This window comes from Vidua macroura, chromosome 22, assembly GCF_024509145.1.
Source record: "Vidua macroura isolate BioBank_ID:100142 chromosome 22, ASM2450914v1, whole genome shotgun sequence".
In the NCBI taxonomy this organism is placed as follows: Eukaryota; Metazoa; Chordata; class Aves; order Passeriformes; family Viduidae; genus Vidua; species Vidua macroura.
This window is the reverse complement of record NC_071592.1, coordinates 2,858,436-2,875,959: the sequence shown is the minus strand read 5'-3', so window position 1 is coordinate 2,875,959 and position 17,524 is coordinate 2,858,436. Positions and strand designations below refer to the sequence as shown.

Below are 17,524 nucleotides of genomic sequence, written 5' to 3'. Positions count from 1 at the left end.
ATCTTCAAAGGAATCCAGGGCTTGCTTTTCCTCCGTGCTTAAAAAATTTACAGACACTTAAACCTCTCCAGAAGATCCTTTTAAATAAAGAGCAGCAGCCTGAAAGCCTCGCCTGCTGCCTCAGCAGCACCCATCAGTCCCTCTCAGCTCTGCCATTCAGCATCCACCAGGAAGGAGCTGCTCCACAGGTCACCAGGACAAAATTCCTGGGGAAAATTTCATTGTGCCGTGCAGGGGAAAGTTTGGTGAGTGATTTTCTTCTCGTGCCTGCTAGCAGGAACAAAAAGTGGGTTAAGTAGCCATAGCAACAGAGTTGCAACAACTGGAGGAAGAAAAAGGCCTGGCTTATCACTACCAGGGGGAAACATCCACAAAAATGAAGGAAAATGAATGGAAACAAAGTGGAGGTGCCTGAGGCAAAGGTTTTGACCACATTTGGAAAGCTTCTCTTGTAATCCAAGTACATTTTCTGTTCCAGAGCGTTACCTGATGCCGTCAGGTCTCCACAGGGAGAAAAGGCTCGACCTTGCTGCTGCCATGAGCATCCACACAAGCACTTGCAGGAAGTGGAAATGTTGGTCCTGTATCCAAAATCCATCCAATAATCCCGGGGACTATAACTATGGATAATTACAGACCCCCTGCCACTCAAATCCCCTCATACCCCAACACCTGGGCACACAAAAGCTGTGGGCTGTGCAGGCCCTTTGTGCGTGCTGCAGGCTCCAGCTGCTCCGTTTCTCTCCCAGTTTTGATGTTGTTTAGAATTCAGGGTCTCAGGAGTGCTGGACATTGAAGTGGCATCACCTTAAGAACCTCTTCAGCCTGAACCTGGATCAGGTGTGTGCTCAGGGCACAGGGACCCTCCTTTTGCACAGCAGGGCAGTGCCCAATCATTTCCATGAGTGCATTTAGGGATTAAGCCCAGGTTTGGACACTTGTGACACAGCAAGATATTTTTTAAAGGAAGGCAGAACTGCAAACGTATTTTTGAACATGAAAAAAGCACAACAAATGAGTAGCTCTTGATGATAAATGTATGCACATCCCCTCAGACATGGTGAGAGTGTCTTTCACTTCCTGAGATCCCAGAGCACCTGGAAAACATTTCCATTAATTCTCCCCTCTTCAAAGCAGGGCTGAAAGCTCCCTCCAGAGAGAGGATCCACCCCGGGGCAGAATCATCTCGTTCAGAGCACACAGATACCTGAGCAGCGTTTCAAACAGAATGCACAGAAGGCTCCTGGTTATAATTCAAAATAAACCAGCAGGGAAAGTGTGGAAACACCTCAGGAGCTCCCTGATTGCAAAACACAGCTGAGATCTCCAGAGACAGGGACTGGTCACAGGATTCTCAGAGAGAAAACACCAAGTGCATAAAGAAAAGGAGTTCTAAGATGCTCCTGGAGCATCCCTTGTGCTTCCTGACAGGAACCTGCCACCAGAAAGATCTGGAGAGGTTGGGGATGCCCTGGAAGTGTCCAAGGCCAGGTTGGACAGGGCTTGGAGCAAGCTGGGATAGTGGAAAACGTCCCTGCTCGTGGCAAGGCGTGGAACAAAATGATCCTTAAGGTCCCTTCCAACCCCAAAACCAGAGCAGGCTGAAATCCCCCAGAACAGTGGGACAGGTAAAAACAACACGTTGGAGCCAACAGCACTGAAAGGACCCTTTGGAAGGGCACTTTGAAATATCAGCGTGGATAAATCAAAATCTCCAATCCTCCAGCTGCTGCCTGACCTGCCCCGGCACGTCTGGATTCACAACAAAGAGGAGCTTAAAAGGCTGAGCAGGCCAGAGGGGACAGGGGGACAAGCAGGGAAATCTGTCCTGCCCAGACATCAAAAGGAACGAGGTGGTTTAGATAAAGACATGATTAAACAAGTCATTTTGGAGCTGCACAAAAGGAGCTGGGACATCAAACACAAAGAGAGAACAGGTTTTCCTTGAAACAGCAGAAAAAAAAAAAAAAAAAAAAAAAAAAGCTCTGCTCACACCTCCATAAAATCACACAGGAAGCGCCAAAGTTTGTGTTCATTCATATCTAAAGCTGGAATAGCAAACCAGGCATGAGTGTGATGGATTGACTGGGATTTTACCTGCTGGAGCAGCTCAGATTTTGGGGCTCTCTTACATTAAAACACCTGAGTCAGTCAGAAGGGAAAATGGGAGAAAAACAGCTCCAGAAAAAAAAAAATTAAAATAATAAAAAAAATAAAATAAAAATAAAATGAAATAAAATAAAATACTAAAAATAAAATAAAATAAAATAAAATAAAATAAAATAATAAAATAAAATAAAATAAAAATAAAATAATATAACCCTGACTCCCCAAATAAAAACCTTTACTCCCCAAAATTCTTCCTTTTCCTCTGTATGGAGTATGTGGTGTAATCCCAGCACTCCCAGATCTGTCAGCTAAGCATGGAGCTGTGATATTTAAGAGTGAATCAAAGCGTGTGAAATGTGAGAACAGTATTAAACAGCTGTAAACAGCTTTGCAGTCACAAGTTAAAACATCTCAACAGTTTTTATTAATATTGTGTGTCATAACAAGAACCAGCAACGTATTGAAGCATTTGAAAGCCATGAAAGCCTTGAAATTTAAGTTCGGGGATCTGATTTTCCTCTGCCACCAGGATAAATCAAGAATAACATCAGTGACATTAATAGCAGAGCTATACAGAATCCAGATTATTCCTTTTCTAAGAAAAGCTTGCAGACATTTTTTCCCTCTGAAAAAAAGGCAAACAACACACTGCAAGATTCACCAAAATCAAGTCAATTTGCTCCAATTTCTACTCTAAAAATCCAAGTAAAGAAAACAAAGAAAATCACCCCAAGATGAAAACTGGAAATGGAAGATTCCTCTTCCTCACTTGCCCTGTTTCCAATTTCTCCCCAAACACAACATTTGCTGAAATTAACACTTTCTTGCATAATATTTCATTCTCAGCCAATTCATATTCCTCTGCTGGAGAAACCTTCCGAGAGGAGAATTCCTGAGCAGTGTCACAGGCTGAAAATGAGGCAGAAATGCTTCTGATGATCCTTACAGCAGCTCTGGGGTCACTGCAATCAAGTTTGTTTCCCAAACAAAGCTACAGGCCAGCAATGCTGCTGCAAGCAGGATATTTATGAGGAAGGAACAAAAATTGGGCTAAAAATGCCATTTTGGGATGCCCAAAGAAGCTGTGGCTGCCCTTGGATCCCTGGAAGTGTCCAAGGCCAGCTCGGGGTGGAGCTGGATGAGCTTTAAGGTCCTTCCCAACCCACTCCAGTCTGGGATTCCATGGCAATTCCCATCTTTTCTGCAAAGTCTGGCCAGATAAATTAGATCTTAATTGGGCTGGCCAGATAAATTGGATTTGCCTGAACGCTGTGCCAAGTTAGGGGAGAAGAGTGGACAATAGAGGTGGGGAAGACCAGGAAAATAATTAAAAGTTGAGGGATCCAAAGCAGTGGAGAAGTGCTGGGTGCAGGTCCCCGAGCTGGGCTCAGTCTGGGCTGGCTCATGGGCGACAGGCTCTATAAATAGAGCCCAGGCTCCTGCTGAGATCTCTTTATTAACTGCACACTTCTATAAATAGTGCAAACGCTGGTGCAGGAAATGAAGGAGCGATGTGCTGATCCCACAGCCAGCTCACCTGGAGATCCCTGAGCACTGCTGGGCAGAAAAGCCACCAAAGCTCCAAGAAAAACCAGCCTGCCCCAAAGCACAACACTCTGCCACACTTTTTGGGGATAGGCTGCAGATCACACAGGCATGGAATGCAGAATCATTAGGAAAGAAGTCTAAAATCCATATTATTTCAAATGATTCTTCCAGTTTTCTTGAGTCAATTGGTAATAAAAAATTATAGCCCTCACTTGAACTCTAAAGGTCGGCTTAAAAAACGATTTTAAAAGGAGGATTTCCTATTCCAAAGGATTTTCTCTCTTACAGGAAAAAAAACCAAAAAACTACCAGAGACCTTTAGGGTTCCTTTCAAACTGTGGGACAGTGACCAGCAATTTCTTTTTTATTCACCAGCACAGAACTGGCATATTGGACATCCAGAGGAACAACCCTAATAAAGAACAGCTTCACTCAGGGACTTGCAAGTGACATGGGAAATCTGCTGCTCTTTGGAAATTAGCTCTTCTTCATCCTCCTGATTTCAAACATCACTTGAGAAACTTCACTTGGTGTAAATAAATCTGCTGCCAATCTCAAGCTCCAGGAAGAGCTGTCATGTTTGCTGACACACAGGATTCCACAGGGTTTTAAAAACAATTTAATTGCACCCAACTTGCCCGAGAGTCTCTTGTTTGCTCACCATTAAGCTCTTGACAAAGGACCAGCATTACTTCTGTTTACTGACAGGCAGATTAAAGGAAATTGTTTGTCCCAAGCCACTGAGTGGTGGCAAAGCTTACTGGGGATCCTCTCAGTCCACGCCTGAGCTCACCCCAGCCCATTTCATTCATCTCGAGTGAAAACTGCTCTGTGCAAGGAGCAGAGATGGTTTTTTTCTCTCTGCTCCCCTTTGATGCCACAAAATCACAAGTTCAGAGTGCCAGATGCCTCTTGGGAGGAGAGTTGGGCTCTCTGGTGATGCCTCAGGTTTGAGCTTTTCTATTTTCACATTCTGAGCTGCTTCAGTGTCTGGGTCTGGGGTTCACATGAGGGGATGCTGAGCTCTGTGCACAGAGCAGGGAGACAAAACAATTCCTGCTCCAGCTGGGCACCGAGGACAAATGATCCAAACCTCAGGCCCAGGAGCACAAACAGCGTGGGCTGGAGAGAGAAAAACAAACAGGATGGGAGTGCCTGGGCTAAAGCTGGAATGGGACAATGAACTGCAAGGTGCAAATGGAGCAGAGCTGATCCCAGTGAGAGCCCCCGGGAGCGCTCGTGCATTTTGGGACCATTTTGGTTCCTCTTGGGTTCATTTTGGGACCATTTTGGTTGCTCTTGGGTGCAGCCCTGGCTGGGCTCTGGTGCTGCCCAAGGTGGATCCATGGAGGAGATCCTTTGAATAAATCCCTGCTTTATTCTGTAGCTCTGCCCAGCTCTGCTCTAGGCCAGCCTGCACAAGGCATCTCGGGGTGGTACTCACTGGTCTCTGCTGTCTCGTACTCGCTGTCCCGCAGCAGCTCGAAGATGTCCACCTCCACCCTGGCCTTGCCCGCCCGCTCGGGCGCGCGGTTGATGCGGTTCTTGGCCAGGGTGATGGAGAGCCTCTCCCCTCTGCTGCACTCCATGGGGTCATCCAGGATGGCAGCTGTGGGGGAAGAAGGTGTTGGCACGGGTTAGGTTTGGGATCTCCACTCCCCTCCCCATCCCCGTGATGCCTCAAGTTTGAGCTTTCATATTTTCCACCTTCTGTACTGCATTTATAACTCTGAACTCCATGTAAAGTGTCAGCAAGTTCTCCTCACAGCTCGGGCACACAGAACAATCCTTCTCCAGCCCAGAACCAAGGACACCGCTGCAGCTTCAGTCCAAAAAGTGCAAACAGCAGGGAATGGAGGGGAGCAAACTGGGAGGATGGGGCTGCATCACCTGAGCTGGAATTGCACAATTAACCCAATATGGAAATGGACCAAAACTTATAAAAGTGTGAAAACTCGTGACCCGGGGTCCATCTTGGGTGTAGCCATGGCCAAGCTCTTGTACAGCCCAAGGTGTGTCCTTTGAAAGCCTTTTAATAAATCCCCCCTTTATTCCTTTAGCTCTGTCTAACCTCTGTTTCAGGCAGCCTCTCTGGGCGCCACCCACACTCCCTGATCCCTGCAGGAGCTCTGTTTGTGCTCCTGTCACCACCGGAGCTGGCACATCCCCCTTCCCACACGTGGCCTTTCCCGCTGCTTCTCCCACTCCCCAGGTCCTGCCAGACAGGTGGGTGGTGAAATCTCTGCAGAGAAATCTCTGTTTTACCTGCTGGAATGCCACAGCACAGCCACCCACACTGCCAGGCTCCCAGCACCCACTGCCACACAGGCTGGCTGCTCCCAGACAGGCACATCCAGCTGCCCAACCCTAAAAAACCCAGATCCAGGCGCTGCCTCACATCCTAACAAAGGCAGAACGTCCCCAAAAACCCCGGGATGGTTCCTTTGTGGGAGCACTGATAGGGTGCTGAGGAGCTGGAATATTTCAGGAAGCACGTGGGCAGCTGTGGGTGGGGAGGGACAAATATTTTTCAAACAGGAGGCTCTTGGCTCTTGAACTCAGCTCCTGGGGCTGCCCACTCTGATCTGTGGCAGGCACAGGGAGGTGGGGAGGGGTATTACCTTTGTTTAGTGGAGGGAAGGTGAAGAGAATTCAGGGGGTGGAGCATTCAGGGCAGAATTTCATGAGGAGCTGGCAGCCCAGTGGGTTTATCCTTGCTAACAGGAGGTGTCCCCCCAGGACTCAGCTTTTCCATTTGATCTGGGGCAGAGCAGCGCTGCTGTTTGCTGTGTGCATTAAAAATCACCAATTCTCACCTTCCCTCCCCCCAAAAAACATCCCTCCACAGGGAGAGGTGCCCTTCAGCACTGCTCAGGCGCTGGATCAGGTGTAGGGGAGCAGAGCAGGGATTAGTGGGGCTCTGCTGGTTGGTGACAGGGAAAAAGGGAACTCCCTGGAGCAGCCAGGGTGCCCTGCTGGAGCTTTGGAACCTGTCCCTGTCCTGTAGGAAGACAAGAAGGAAAAGGGAAGGAAAGAAACTCCTGGTGCTGCAGCAGGTTTGGGTTTGGTTTTTTTTGTTTGTTTGTTTGTTTTTTTTTGTTTTGTTTTTTTGTTTTTTTTTTGTTTTTTTTTGGTTTTTTTTGTTTTGTTTTTGTTTGGTTGGTTGGTTTTTTGTTGTTTTTTTTTTATTTGTTTGTTTGTTTGTTTTGTGTGGTTTTTTTTTTTTGTTTTTTGGGGTTTTGTTTGGTTGGTTGTTTTTTTTGTTTTGTTTTGTTTTGTTTTGTTTTGTTTTGTTTTTTTGGTTTATTTTTTTTTTTTGGAAGGGAAAAGCATAAATGAGCTGGGAAGTGAAAAAAAGCCCATCAGGGAGATATGGCTGAGTCCTAAGAGCAAGGCACAGAGATTTGGAAGGCAGAGCTGGCTGGGCCCAGAGCAGCACAGGGATGCTGAGCTGGAGGTGGGACTGAGGGATCTGGGCTGTGCCTCAAGGTCCTCGCTGCTGCCATCACCCTTCCCTGGCACCACAGAGTCCCCAGCACGGCCCAGACCCCCCTGTCTGGAGCCCAGGCTCCTTTCCTTTGGTTTTCCTGCCCCTAAGACTTTGGGCCAGCCCCAAAACCCAAAGCACAGCCTGATTTCACCCCCCAGCTCTCAGGGCTCTTTTCCCAGCCTCGCCCTGCTCATCCCAGTGGGATCTTTTCTCTCCTGGCACAACTGCAGAGCATCTCCACGTCCCAGCCCTGCCCTAACCCCAGCAGTGCAAGCCCAAAGCTGGTCCACACCAGCCTGAATTACTTCATATCCTGATGATACTCAAGAATTCCTTCTTTTCCTATCTTTTCCCAGTTTTATGGGAGTTAAATTGAGTTCATCTTAATCTCATTATGCCACAAAAGGGGTTGTGCTTTCCTCCAAGGCCTGGAGCAGGGGTTTTAGGATATTAATATGGCTGATGACTTCTCTTAATTAGAACAAAGCTGGGAGAACAATTTGCCACCAATTCCACTTTTCCAGGAGAGAAGCAGAGGAGAAAGTTCTTGCAGAAACTTTTCCTCCAGCCCTGCTCCCAGGGAAGGGTAAATCCATGTGCTGAGCCTGATGAACATCACCAAATGCAGCTCCTGCTCAGGTGCTGACTCTGTGAAATTGAAGATCAGCAGTGGGGGAGTGGATGTCAGCATTCTCAGATTAATCATTAGTTTCTAATTTAAAGCTTCAAAATCACTAAATTGGGGAATGTTTTCAAGTATTTTCTTAATTGGCAGCTTTCAAACAAAATCCACTTCCACTAATACACAGTTTAATGATTTTTAAGTATAAAAATAGTCAAAACTAAAGCACTTTGAATAGTTTCCTCGAGCCAGCTAAGCAAAAAAAGTTTGCACAGAGCTTTTTTTTTTAAATTTCTGTTCAGGATACAATTTCCCATTCTTATTTTTGAGAATCTTGAAAACCTCCCTGAAGGTGGTAGAGGGAAAGGGAAAGGGAAAGGGAAAGGGAAAGGAAAAGGAAAAGGAAAAGGAAAAGGAAAAGGAAAAGGAAAAGGAAAAGGAAAAGGAAAATGAAAAGGAAAAGGAAAAGGAAAAGGAAAAGGAAGGAAATAAACCCAAAATAACAACAGCAAACTCTTTTACCTACTCAGCTGCGATTGAATTTGAATTTTGGAAGCAAATACAAGAGGAAGGGAAAGTGCAGGTTTTGGAAAGAAAGGAATTCAGATGGAGAGCTGGGTCCAGGCTGGAAGTGGCAGCAGCAGTTCCAGAACCCAGATCAAATTCCAGAAGAGTTTCCAGTCTCCCTGTGGGATTTAGGAGACCAGCAAAATGTGCTCATTTTGGGAGACTGGTTACTTTAACTAAATATTAAACCAGCCCCCAGGACTAGGGAGGTAATGAGGCTGAACTAATCTTTATTTATTAAAGCTGGAGGATGAAAAAAGGTCATTTAATGTTTAAAAAAGGTTGGTTTTTAAAGCTTCATGGCTCGGGACACTGTGCCAAAGCTCATCTAATAGTGGCATCATTAAGTATGAACGAAAATCTTTACAGAAATTCCCTTTCATCTCCTCCTGTCTATTAAACAGGGGAAGATGCATCAAGTAAATCTTTAATCCTGAAGACTTACAGCAAAGTCTTTGAACTTTGTTGCCCTCAAAAATCACTTCTATCTTCCCCATCGTGATAAATGTCACCGGTCTAGACTGCTTCTCCATGAATGATGAGGAAAATATTGCAGAGGGAGCCAGGAGCACCTGGATCTGCAGTGCCTGGCTCAGGCTGCTCAGGATTTCCCAGGCACTGAGTGAAGCCAGCCAGGGCTGAGCTTTTCTCAGGAAGAACATCTCTTCCCATGGGATGCTCCAATTCTGACAGGAAAAACATCCCTTGTATCGGAATAATTAGTTTTTTATTCCATTTACTCCGATTTCCCATACAATTAACACAAAATCCATGCTCCAGAAGTACCAAAGCAGAGTTTATCCCTTTGGAATAGCTGGGTAATAATCAATCAAGGTTCAAGCAACAAGTGACTTCCAGTGCAAATCTCTGTCAGACACACATTTCAAAGGCAACGCTCAAAGTCAATGATTTAACAGCAAGAAGCAGGAAAAATAAAGGTATCATTAGGAGCCAGAGAAATGCAAGGGGATGGGATGGCACCTTCTGAGAAAAGCAGATTTTAGTGACTGTCCTGCAGGGATTTGTCAGCCCTTGGGGATGGGGGTGAGGAGGAATTGGTGCTCTCTGCTGAGCCAGGAGCTGGGAAAAGAGGAATTGGAGCTCTCTGGTGAAGCAGGAGCTGAGAAAAGAGGAATTGGAGCTCTCTGCTGAGCCAGGAGCTGGGAAAAGAGGAATTGGTGCTCTCTGGTGAGGCAGGAGCTGCACAAGGAGCTCCCTGTGGATTCCCCAAGCCCACACGGATGGGGCCATGTGGCCACAGCCCTTCCAGCCCTGAGCACAGCCAGCTGTGAGAGCAGATGCTCAACCCCTTCTGCCTCCTCCTTCCAGGGGGAGGAAGGCCATCCATTTCTCACCCCACACAGCTCAGTTGTGCCTCTCTGTGCCGAAGCAGTGAGGCAGGCAGGGCTGTCACTGCTGTGCTCCCCGAGCTGGGTGAGACACAGCCACCACCTGAGTCAGTGCCCAGCCAGCTCAGCCAGAGCTGGAACTCAATCCTCCCCAGCCCCAGCTGGCTCCAGGCAGGGCTGAGGGGGCAGAAAGGCTCCATCCTGCGTCCCCCAGGGCCGTGTGGCTCCCGGAGTGCTGCCTGCCCCAGCCAGACTGCCAACATATGCACTCTGACAGGCTGAGCCCACTGCAAGCCAGCTCCAGCATCGCTCCCCAGCCCATCATTCATCCCAAATCCAATGAAGTCACATTTTTATAACAATAACAGGGAACAGATGCCACTGCGAGGATTACACACAGCCACAACAAACTGTGTGCAGCTGACCTTTCCCCATTCAGGGCCTTTTTTTTTTTTTATTTACATTTTCTCAGATGCTTTTTTACACCTTTGAAATGGAAAGTCATACTCGGAAACGCGATTTCCATCTCAAGGCATCTCTTGAAAATGTAGATTTAACACAGCACTGGCTTGGTAAACAGGATATTTCACTGTTCATAACCTGTCCCTCCAAGTGAAAAACACATAAAGGTACCTGTAATATTTCCTAAATGTCCCAAATGACAGGTTAAGATCACACCTACAACCTCTTCTGATTTATGCTGTAAACACAGCCACTGAATCACTGAGGTTGGAAAAGACGTCTGGGATTATTAAATCCAAGCTGTGCCCAATCCCCTCCGGAGCTCTGAGTGCCACGTCCAGCCCTTCCCTGGACACCTCCAGGGCTGGGCACTCCAAACCTCCCTGGGCAGCCCCTTCCAATACTTAACAACCCTTTCCATGGGGAAATTCTGATTCCACCCTGAGCCTGCCCTGGCCCAGCCTGAGGCCGTTCCCTCTCCTCCTGTCCCTGGGATCAGATCCCAAATCCCCCCTGGCTGTCCCCTCCTGTCAGGAGCTGTGCAGAGCCACAAGGTCCCCCCTGAGGCTCCTTTTCTCCAGGCTGAGCCCCTTCCCAGCTCCCTCAGCCTCTCCAGCCCCTCATTCCATGAGGAGCCCAGAACTGGACACAGAATTCCAGGTGGCTCCTCACTTCCCTGCTCCTGCTGGCCACGCCATTCCCTAGTCCTCAAACCCTCTGTGCCCCCTTTATCAAATTCCGAGCTGGAATCCCAGTCCAGCCCAGTTCAGTCGCCCAGAACATCCAGTACCTGCCACTGGAGCCGACCAGTCCTTCCTCTGCAAACCAGGAAACCCAAAAGAATTCCAGAAAAGCATTTCATTCTTCAAACAGCCGTGCCCTGCTGAGGAACATCAGGAGATGCCCCAGGGATCTCCACATCTCCCCATCCTCCTGAACTCCAAACCACCTCCAAACCCACGAGGCTGCAGGGTCAGGTGATTAAAAAATGTTGCCAAAATTGCCCTTTTTTTTGTGCTTTTCTGCTCTGCTGAATAAGGTATCAACCCTCCAGGCTGTCAGTACAGTAAAGGAGAAGAAATTTGCACAGTTCCTCATTACAGAGCTGTCAAGTGGAGCTCCAGTGGAGAAACAGGTGGGATTGTATTTCCATTATAATCTCTGAAGTGCTGCTTAAAAATAAAATAAAAAGGCGTCAACATGCTATTACTCTGCGAGGAAAGAGCACCTCATCAGGGGAAAAAAGAAGATCTGAAAACATAAAATCTCCTTCACAAAGAGGCTTGATAATGTTTGTCTGGTCAGGGTTGCGGAGGGCTATTTATTGCTCTTGGCCAGCACTGGAAATCTGCATTTAAATGGAGCTTCCCTCTCACTCCTGCTATCCTGAGAGAGCAAATTCAGGGGAGATGTGATAAAAACAGCTGAGGGCTTTAGTTCCTGCTGCTTGAAACACAATCTCTCTTTTATCTTCTTTAATAACTGCTTTGTGTTCATAAAATCAGAATTACACTCCCTGAGACCTGGAGTTTCCAGAGAACTGGAGCAGGAAGGTGGTGATCTGTCCATCATGCTGGGATGCAAATGCCAATCCCTGGATCCCAGCAAACATCATCCCTCTGGGGCAGGCAGGTAAAAACCCTCCAGGCTCCTCATCTCACCTGATGTTGGGAATATAAACCCCACTCCGAGGCAGCAGCAAACACCCTGAGCATGAAGAGACAAGCAAAAAGGCACAAAAAGACAAGAAAAGGGTGTAAAGTGGGAAATTCCCATCCAGGGAATCTCCAGGGAGGCTCATGGGGTCTGAACCCACCCTCTGGAACCAAAGCAGGGCAGGAAATTGATTTTAAAGGGAAATTCCTGTGAGTTCTCACAGCCAGACTTGAGGCACTGCAGCTTTGTGAGAGAAAGTCCTGAGCTGGGGATTTAAACATTGGGATTGTGACCAGTTAAGTCCCACTCCATGCCCTGAAAAACCTGCCAAGAGAATTCCCAAAAACAAGGAGAGAAGAGGTGGGGAGAAGGAGGAATGAGGGATTGAACCTTCCCGAGGTGTAAGGTCAGGGAATGGGACAGGCTGGAACAGCAGGGGCTCTCCTGCACGTCCCCAAACCCCCAAAATCAGGGAATTCCAGGCACCAGGAGCTTGTTTCTGCACAGGTCAATGCGGTGTGGTGGGACAGCATTTTTTAGTTTTCCCTGAAACTTTGCTCCCAGCAGGAGCTCCGCACAGCACTTCCCTCTAATCCAGATTTTCAGCACCTCTGCAAAGCCCCATCTGTCAAACTGGACAGAACTTGCCAAAAATCCAAGCTCCTGCACGGCCACCCACATCCCCTAAGTGCCAGAATCTTATTTTCTTAGGAATCCAGCCTAAAAACACTGACCCGAGTTGGGAAGATCATTTTTCTGCCTGTCTTTTGCTTCCATAATGTCAAGCTGAGTTTCCAGAGGAGGTTTTTCTGCCCATTTCCGTGGTCTCAGGTGACTGGCAGCAGCTGTGGTTTTGTAGGAAGAGAGCACTGGGAAGTCCTGGTGGGGCCAATAAACTTGGCAAGACCAAGAAATGAGCAACAACTTAATTAAGTCAGTGGAGAGAATAAATATAAGAAAAATAACCACACAAATCCCAAGTGCCACCGCCAGGCAAGCAAAAAGAATGAGGAAGGAAGAAACAATGGGTAAAGTTCTGAGTTAAAAACACAAAAACAACCCAAAAAAAAAAGCCAATAAACAAATGGGAAAGTCCAGTAGGATTTGTGGCTCTAATGATGGATTTGAGAGATGGAAATGAATAATGGAGCTGTGGGATTTGGAAAGGACCCAGACCCCACAAAATACCCTCAATAAATGTGTTTTGTACCCACAAGCCCACAAAATCTCAGAGCTCTGTCCCCAGAGGTGGCTGGGTTTCAGTGGCCATTCCAGCACTCACAAAGATCTGCAACACTTTGGGATTTTCTGACTGACAGGGATTTAAGGAGAGAAGCATTCCCAAACCTGGCACTTTGCCTTGCAGGGGAAACCTGCAACATTTCCTGAACCTCCTTCTGGTCACAGGTTGGAAAAGACTTCAAAAATCATCAAGCCACCACCGTGGTCACTAAACCCTGTGCCCAAGTGCCACACCCACACATTTTTGGAACACTTTTAGGGATGGTGACTCCACCCCCACCCAGGACAGCCTGGGCCAGTGCTTGACAGCCTTTCCACGGAGAAATTTTTCCTAATTTCTAATCCAGACCTCCCCTGGCACAATTTGAGGCCATTTCCTCTGATCCTGGAGAGGATGAGACAGCAGGTTACAGGATTTAAGGAACTGGGGATGCCTCTACAGCCCCTGAATTTCCATTAAGTGGAGCTTTAGTGAACATTTTCCTCTGAACCCTTCTGGATACCTCAGAGTTTAAAGATTGCATTTGCTCTTCTTCCAGCACCTCCCTGTTTCAGGGAGGTCACAGCTTTGGCTGATCCCTTCCAGGCTGGCAGGGGATGCACAGCTCAGCCCAAAGGATGCAGAGGGGAAATTCCAGGTCCTGGCTTCTCCTACCCAGCAATTAATCCACACACAGAGACAGAAAACAGCCTTGGATGTACCCCCAATATCAAGGTGATGAGGGGGAAAACGTTGTAGAAGGATCTGGGGGTTTGCTTGCATTAATATGGAGAATTTAGAGATATTTTGCACCACTTGTATTCCTGTTCCAGATCACTGGCCACTGCTGCTGTGACAAATCTCTAAAAGATGGACCCAGGGACAAGGACTGGCCATGCAGGATGTAGATATGGCAATTCCTATAAAGATATGAGCCAGACAAATGACAGGTGGAATGATTTTCATTCTCTCATGATGGATGAAGAGTGAAAAGATAAAGTGACTCCTCAAGGTTTTCCAGGACCATGCAGCAAATAAACAGATTTACTGTGCCAGGAGGCTTCAGGAAGCCTTGTTTAGAGACTCAGCCTTTCTGCCACCAAAACCTGACAATTCTGCCTCAGTCCTCAGGCATTTGAGGGCATCACAAAGTCAGCACTACAAACAGATCTTTCTGGGAGATGGGAATCCCTGGAAGCAGGAATGTGTGTAAAGATCAGTGGGTCGATGCCACATGGCTGAGCATGAATGGACGAGTCAAACTATGTTTGGGTTGGAAAGAGCTTCAGAGATCATCAAATTCCAATTCCTTGCCATGGGCAGAGAGAAATTCCATGGGCAGAAACACCTCCATGGGCAGGGAGAAATTCCATGGGCAAGGAGAAATTCTACGGGCAGGTAGAAGTTCCATGGGCAGGGAGAAATTCCATGGGCAGGGAGAAATTCCACGGGCAGGGAGAAATTCCACGGGCAGGGAGAAATTCCATGGGCAAGAACACCTTCCATGGGAAGGGACACCTTCCATGGGCAAGAACACCTCCCCCTAAACCTGGCTGCTCCAACACAAAAGCTGAAAAGAGGAATAAAGTTGGGAAAAGGTCACATTGGAAACCTCACCTCTCTTGAAGAGGATCCAGATGTCGTAAAGCACATAAAAGAGTTTGATCCAGGTATAAAAACGACACTTGGGCCTTCCCCTCTTGAAGCACATAAAAGAGTTTGATCCAGGTATAAAAACGACACTTGAGCCTTCCCCTGAGGTGCCTCGGGATTGGTTTCATCCCTGTGCTTCCCTGGCAGAACAAACACCTTTTGCTGCTGAGTCACGCCGGAATGAGATGCGAAGGAGCTGCCACACCAGATGTGGAAGCCCTTCAGATCCAATAGTGATCAATCTGCACAGCCTCTCTTTATTTCTTTTTTGCCACTCAGCCCTCAGCTGATGTAATGGGTTGCTTTAATGCCTTCCTGCCTGCCCTCCTTAGTATGCTCTGCCCACTGCAATCCTTCTCCCCTGATGGCTTCTTCCCTGACTTCTGGATGGGAAAGAGAAACAGCAATTTGTTTTTCCCTGGACTCTGACATGGTTTTCCCTGCCTTTCTATCCATCTTAGCAGCACACTGCTAATTCATCTAATCCCAGGGTACTTTTTCTGGTCGTTTGGACCAAAAAAAAAAAAAAAAAAAAAAAAGGAAAAAAGGCAGCTCCACTTTGTTTTTTTGAGAGAAGGATCTGCAGAGCCCTGAGTGAGTGAAGTGATGCACAGCAACATCCTCGCTCGGAGCAATTTGTCTCAGCATCCTCTGGAGACCACCCCTAAGCAGAGGGGGGTGTCAAACATTGCCTGGAGAATCCCTGGCACAACAGAAAAAAACAACCACGAAATCCTTAAAATTTACTCAAAGTTTTCCCAGAGAATCTCTGAGGTTTCTAGTGCAAGGCTCTCCAGTGTGGGTAAAAAAAGAACTTTGGGCAAACAGCTTTTGTTTTCAGCTTAGGAGCTCATTACAGATTCTCCTGCATCTGGAAAAGTTTTAAAGACACCACACAGAAACTGGAGAGGGCAAGTGAAGAGCAAGAAGGGAAGAGAGGAAAAGCAAGACTGCAGAAAAGGCTCAGCTGCAGTGAGTAAATTAAAGCAGACACAAAAACTCTTTGTGAACAAGGCTGAACAAACTGAAGGAAAAGCTGTTCCAGGCTCCTGGGATGTCAGGAATGATGGAAGAGCTGGTGGGACTGGGGAGGAATCAGCACCAGCCTGGGGTGAGGATTGAGATGTTCCAGACCCAGCCAGGCTTGTAAAGCAGAGGGAGTGGAGTGAATTACATCCCCTGCAGTCTGTCCTGGAGCTTCTGAGAGGGGATACTGAATTAGTGACATTCGTGCAGCAAGAAACTGGATCAGGTTCCCAGTGATAAGCTTAATTAAACAACAGAGTTACCCATAGGCCGGGGTTTATGTTATAAATAAGCAACATTTCTACTGATTAATTGAAGTCATGGTTCAGATCATTAAATCCTCCTCCTTCCAACCACCTTAATGAGGATACCTGAAGAGCTGAAGCCAGCAGTGATGTTTGACACTTGCAAGCCTAAGCACACACTCAGGGGAGGGCAGGGGGACAGGGGGCCTTGCCAAGGCTCCTTCCCACTGGCTGGTATTGCAGTGGGTGGTCCTGGAATTTCTGCTGGGGGTTTCTGGGGTTCTGCTGGGGGTTCACCCTCGCTGCTGTCACTGAGGAGTCAGGGCTGGCAGCCTCAGGCAGCGCCACGCTCCCAGTACTTCTCCAAGTCTGTAAAAGACTTCTTAACACAGCAATGAAAACATCTTGGAGACAGCCAGCCGTGTCAGCTGCCCTCACAAATCCAATTCTTTTTCATTATCCCAGCCAGAAAGAGCCTGCCTGGAGGAACAGGGCTGCTTTATCATCCTCCTCTCCTGCCTCTTCCCACGTGAGAAATGTCCTGGGCCATGTCTGGGACAGCAAAATGTGACCCCATCATCAAATCCCCAAGCCTGTCACCCACTCCTGGCCACCCCTGCCGGCTCATTCCGTGCTCACAACAGCACCCTGCAGAGTTAAAGGGGAAAAGCCTTCTGAAAGGCTTCACTCCATGAGATTGGAGGTTTAAAGATGACAAAATTCCCACTCCAGTGCTGCTCTGAGCTGGGATCAATTAAGGATCATCTCTAACACTTATTCTAATTGGAATTATGAAAGCAGAGCAGACCCTTTGTCCCTTCCTTTTCAGCTTTCTGCTCCTTCCTCCCAGAGCCTGAGAGGTTTTATAGAGCTCTAATATTTCAGAGCGTGGCCTTGGTGCTCTGAAGTGAAAAGCCAGCCTGGGAGACCATGGCTTGCTCCAGCTCATCCATCACATCTGCTCCCAAACCCAGTGGTTATTAAAAATTAGAGCTGGTCAAATTATTGTTATATTTTGACACATGGAGAATATTATTATCATCCTTCCCTGCTACCCCCAATCCCTCCTCATGAATCATTCATGAGTTTCTCCTGGTTCCTGCAGAAGAGCCGAGCTCCTCCTTTGTGCAAGACGGATTTTGTGCCCAAGGAGCAGAGCCACGGCGGAGGGAGGCTCTGGAGGGAGCCAAGATGAGGCCCCAGGTCTCTAATGAGCCCATCAAATGGTCCCAAAAAATTCTGCAAGGCTGATTACCAGCCCCCCTTCATCTCCAGCCTTTTCACCTTTTTCTTAACAGAATCCTATCAGGTTGGGAACTGACTAATGGCGACAATGATAAAATAAACTTCATTTTGGGTCAGTTGCAGGACTGGGGCTATTTCCTCCATCTCTTCACCATCACAGAAAGTGTCTTTGAAATGGATAACAACGATTGTGAGGGGCCAGTTATTACCTTGAAACCTCGCATTTTGATATATCCAAAGCTGTTCTCTTATATAAATAACAGCTATTACTGTAAAGTGATTTTCCCCTTTCTCTACTTCCAAAGAGTTCCTGCAGGAGATGGTGGAGAA

At 47.3% G+C, this 17,524-nt stretch overlaps 1 protein-coding gene across 2 annotated transcripts in view; it reads right to left on the bottom strand.

The window, feature by feature from the left end:
* GRIK4 (glutamate ionotropic receptor kainate type subunit 4) overlaps positions 1 to 17,524 on the bottom strand; it is a 125,681-nt gene that overhangs the window by 65,534 nt on the left and 42,623 nt on the right. For both annotated transcript variants that reach the window (XM_053997017.1, XM_053997018.1), the window contains exon 2: positions 5,102 to 5,266. In XM_053997017.1, coding sequence (XP_053852992.1) covers positions 5,102 to 5,266 — 165 coding nt within the window. The remainder of the gene's footprint in view (positions 1 to 5,101; positions 5,267 to 17,524) is intronic.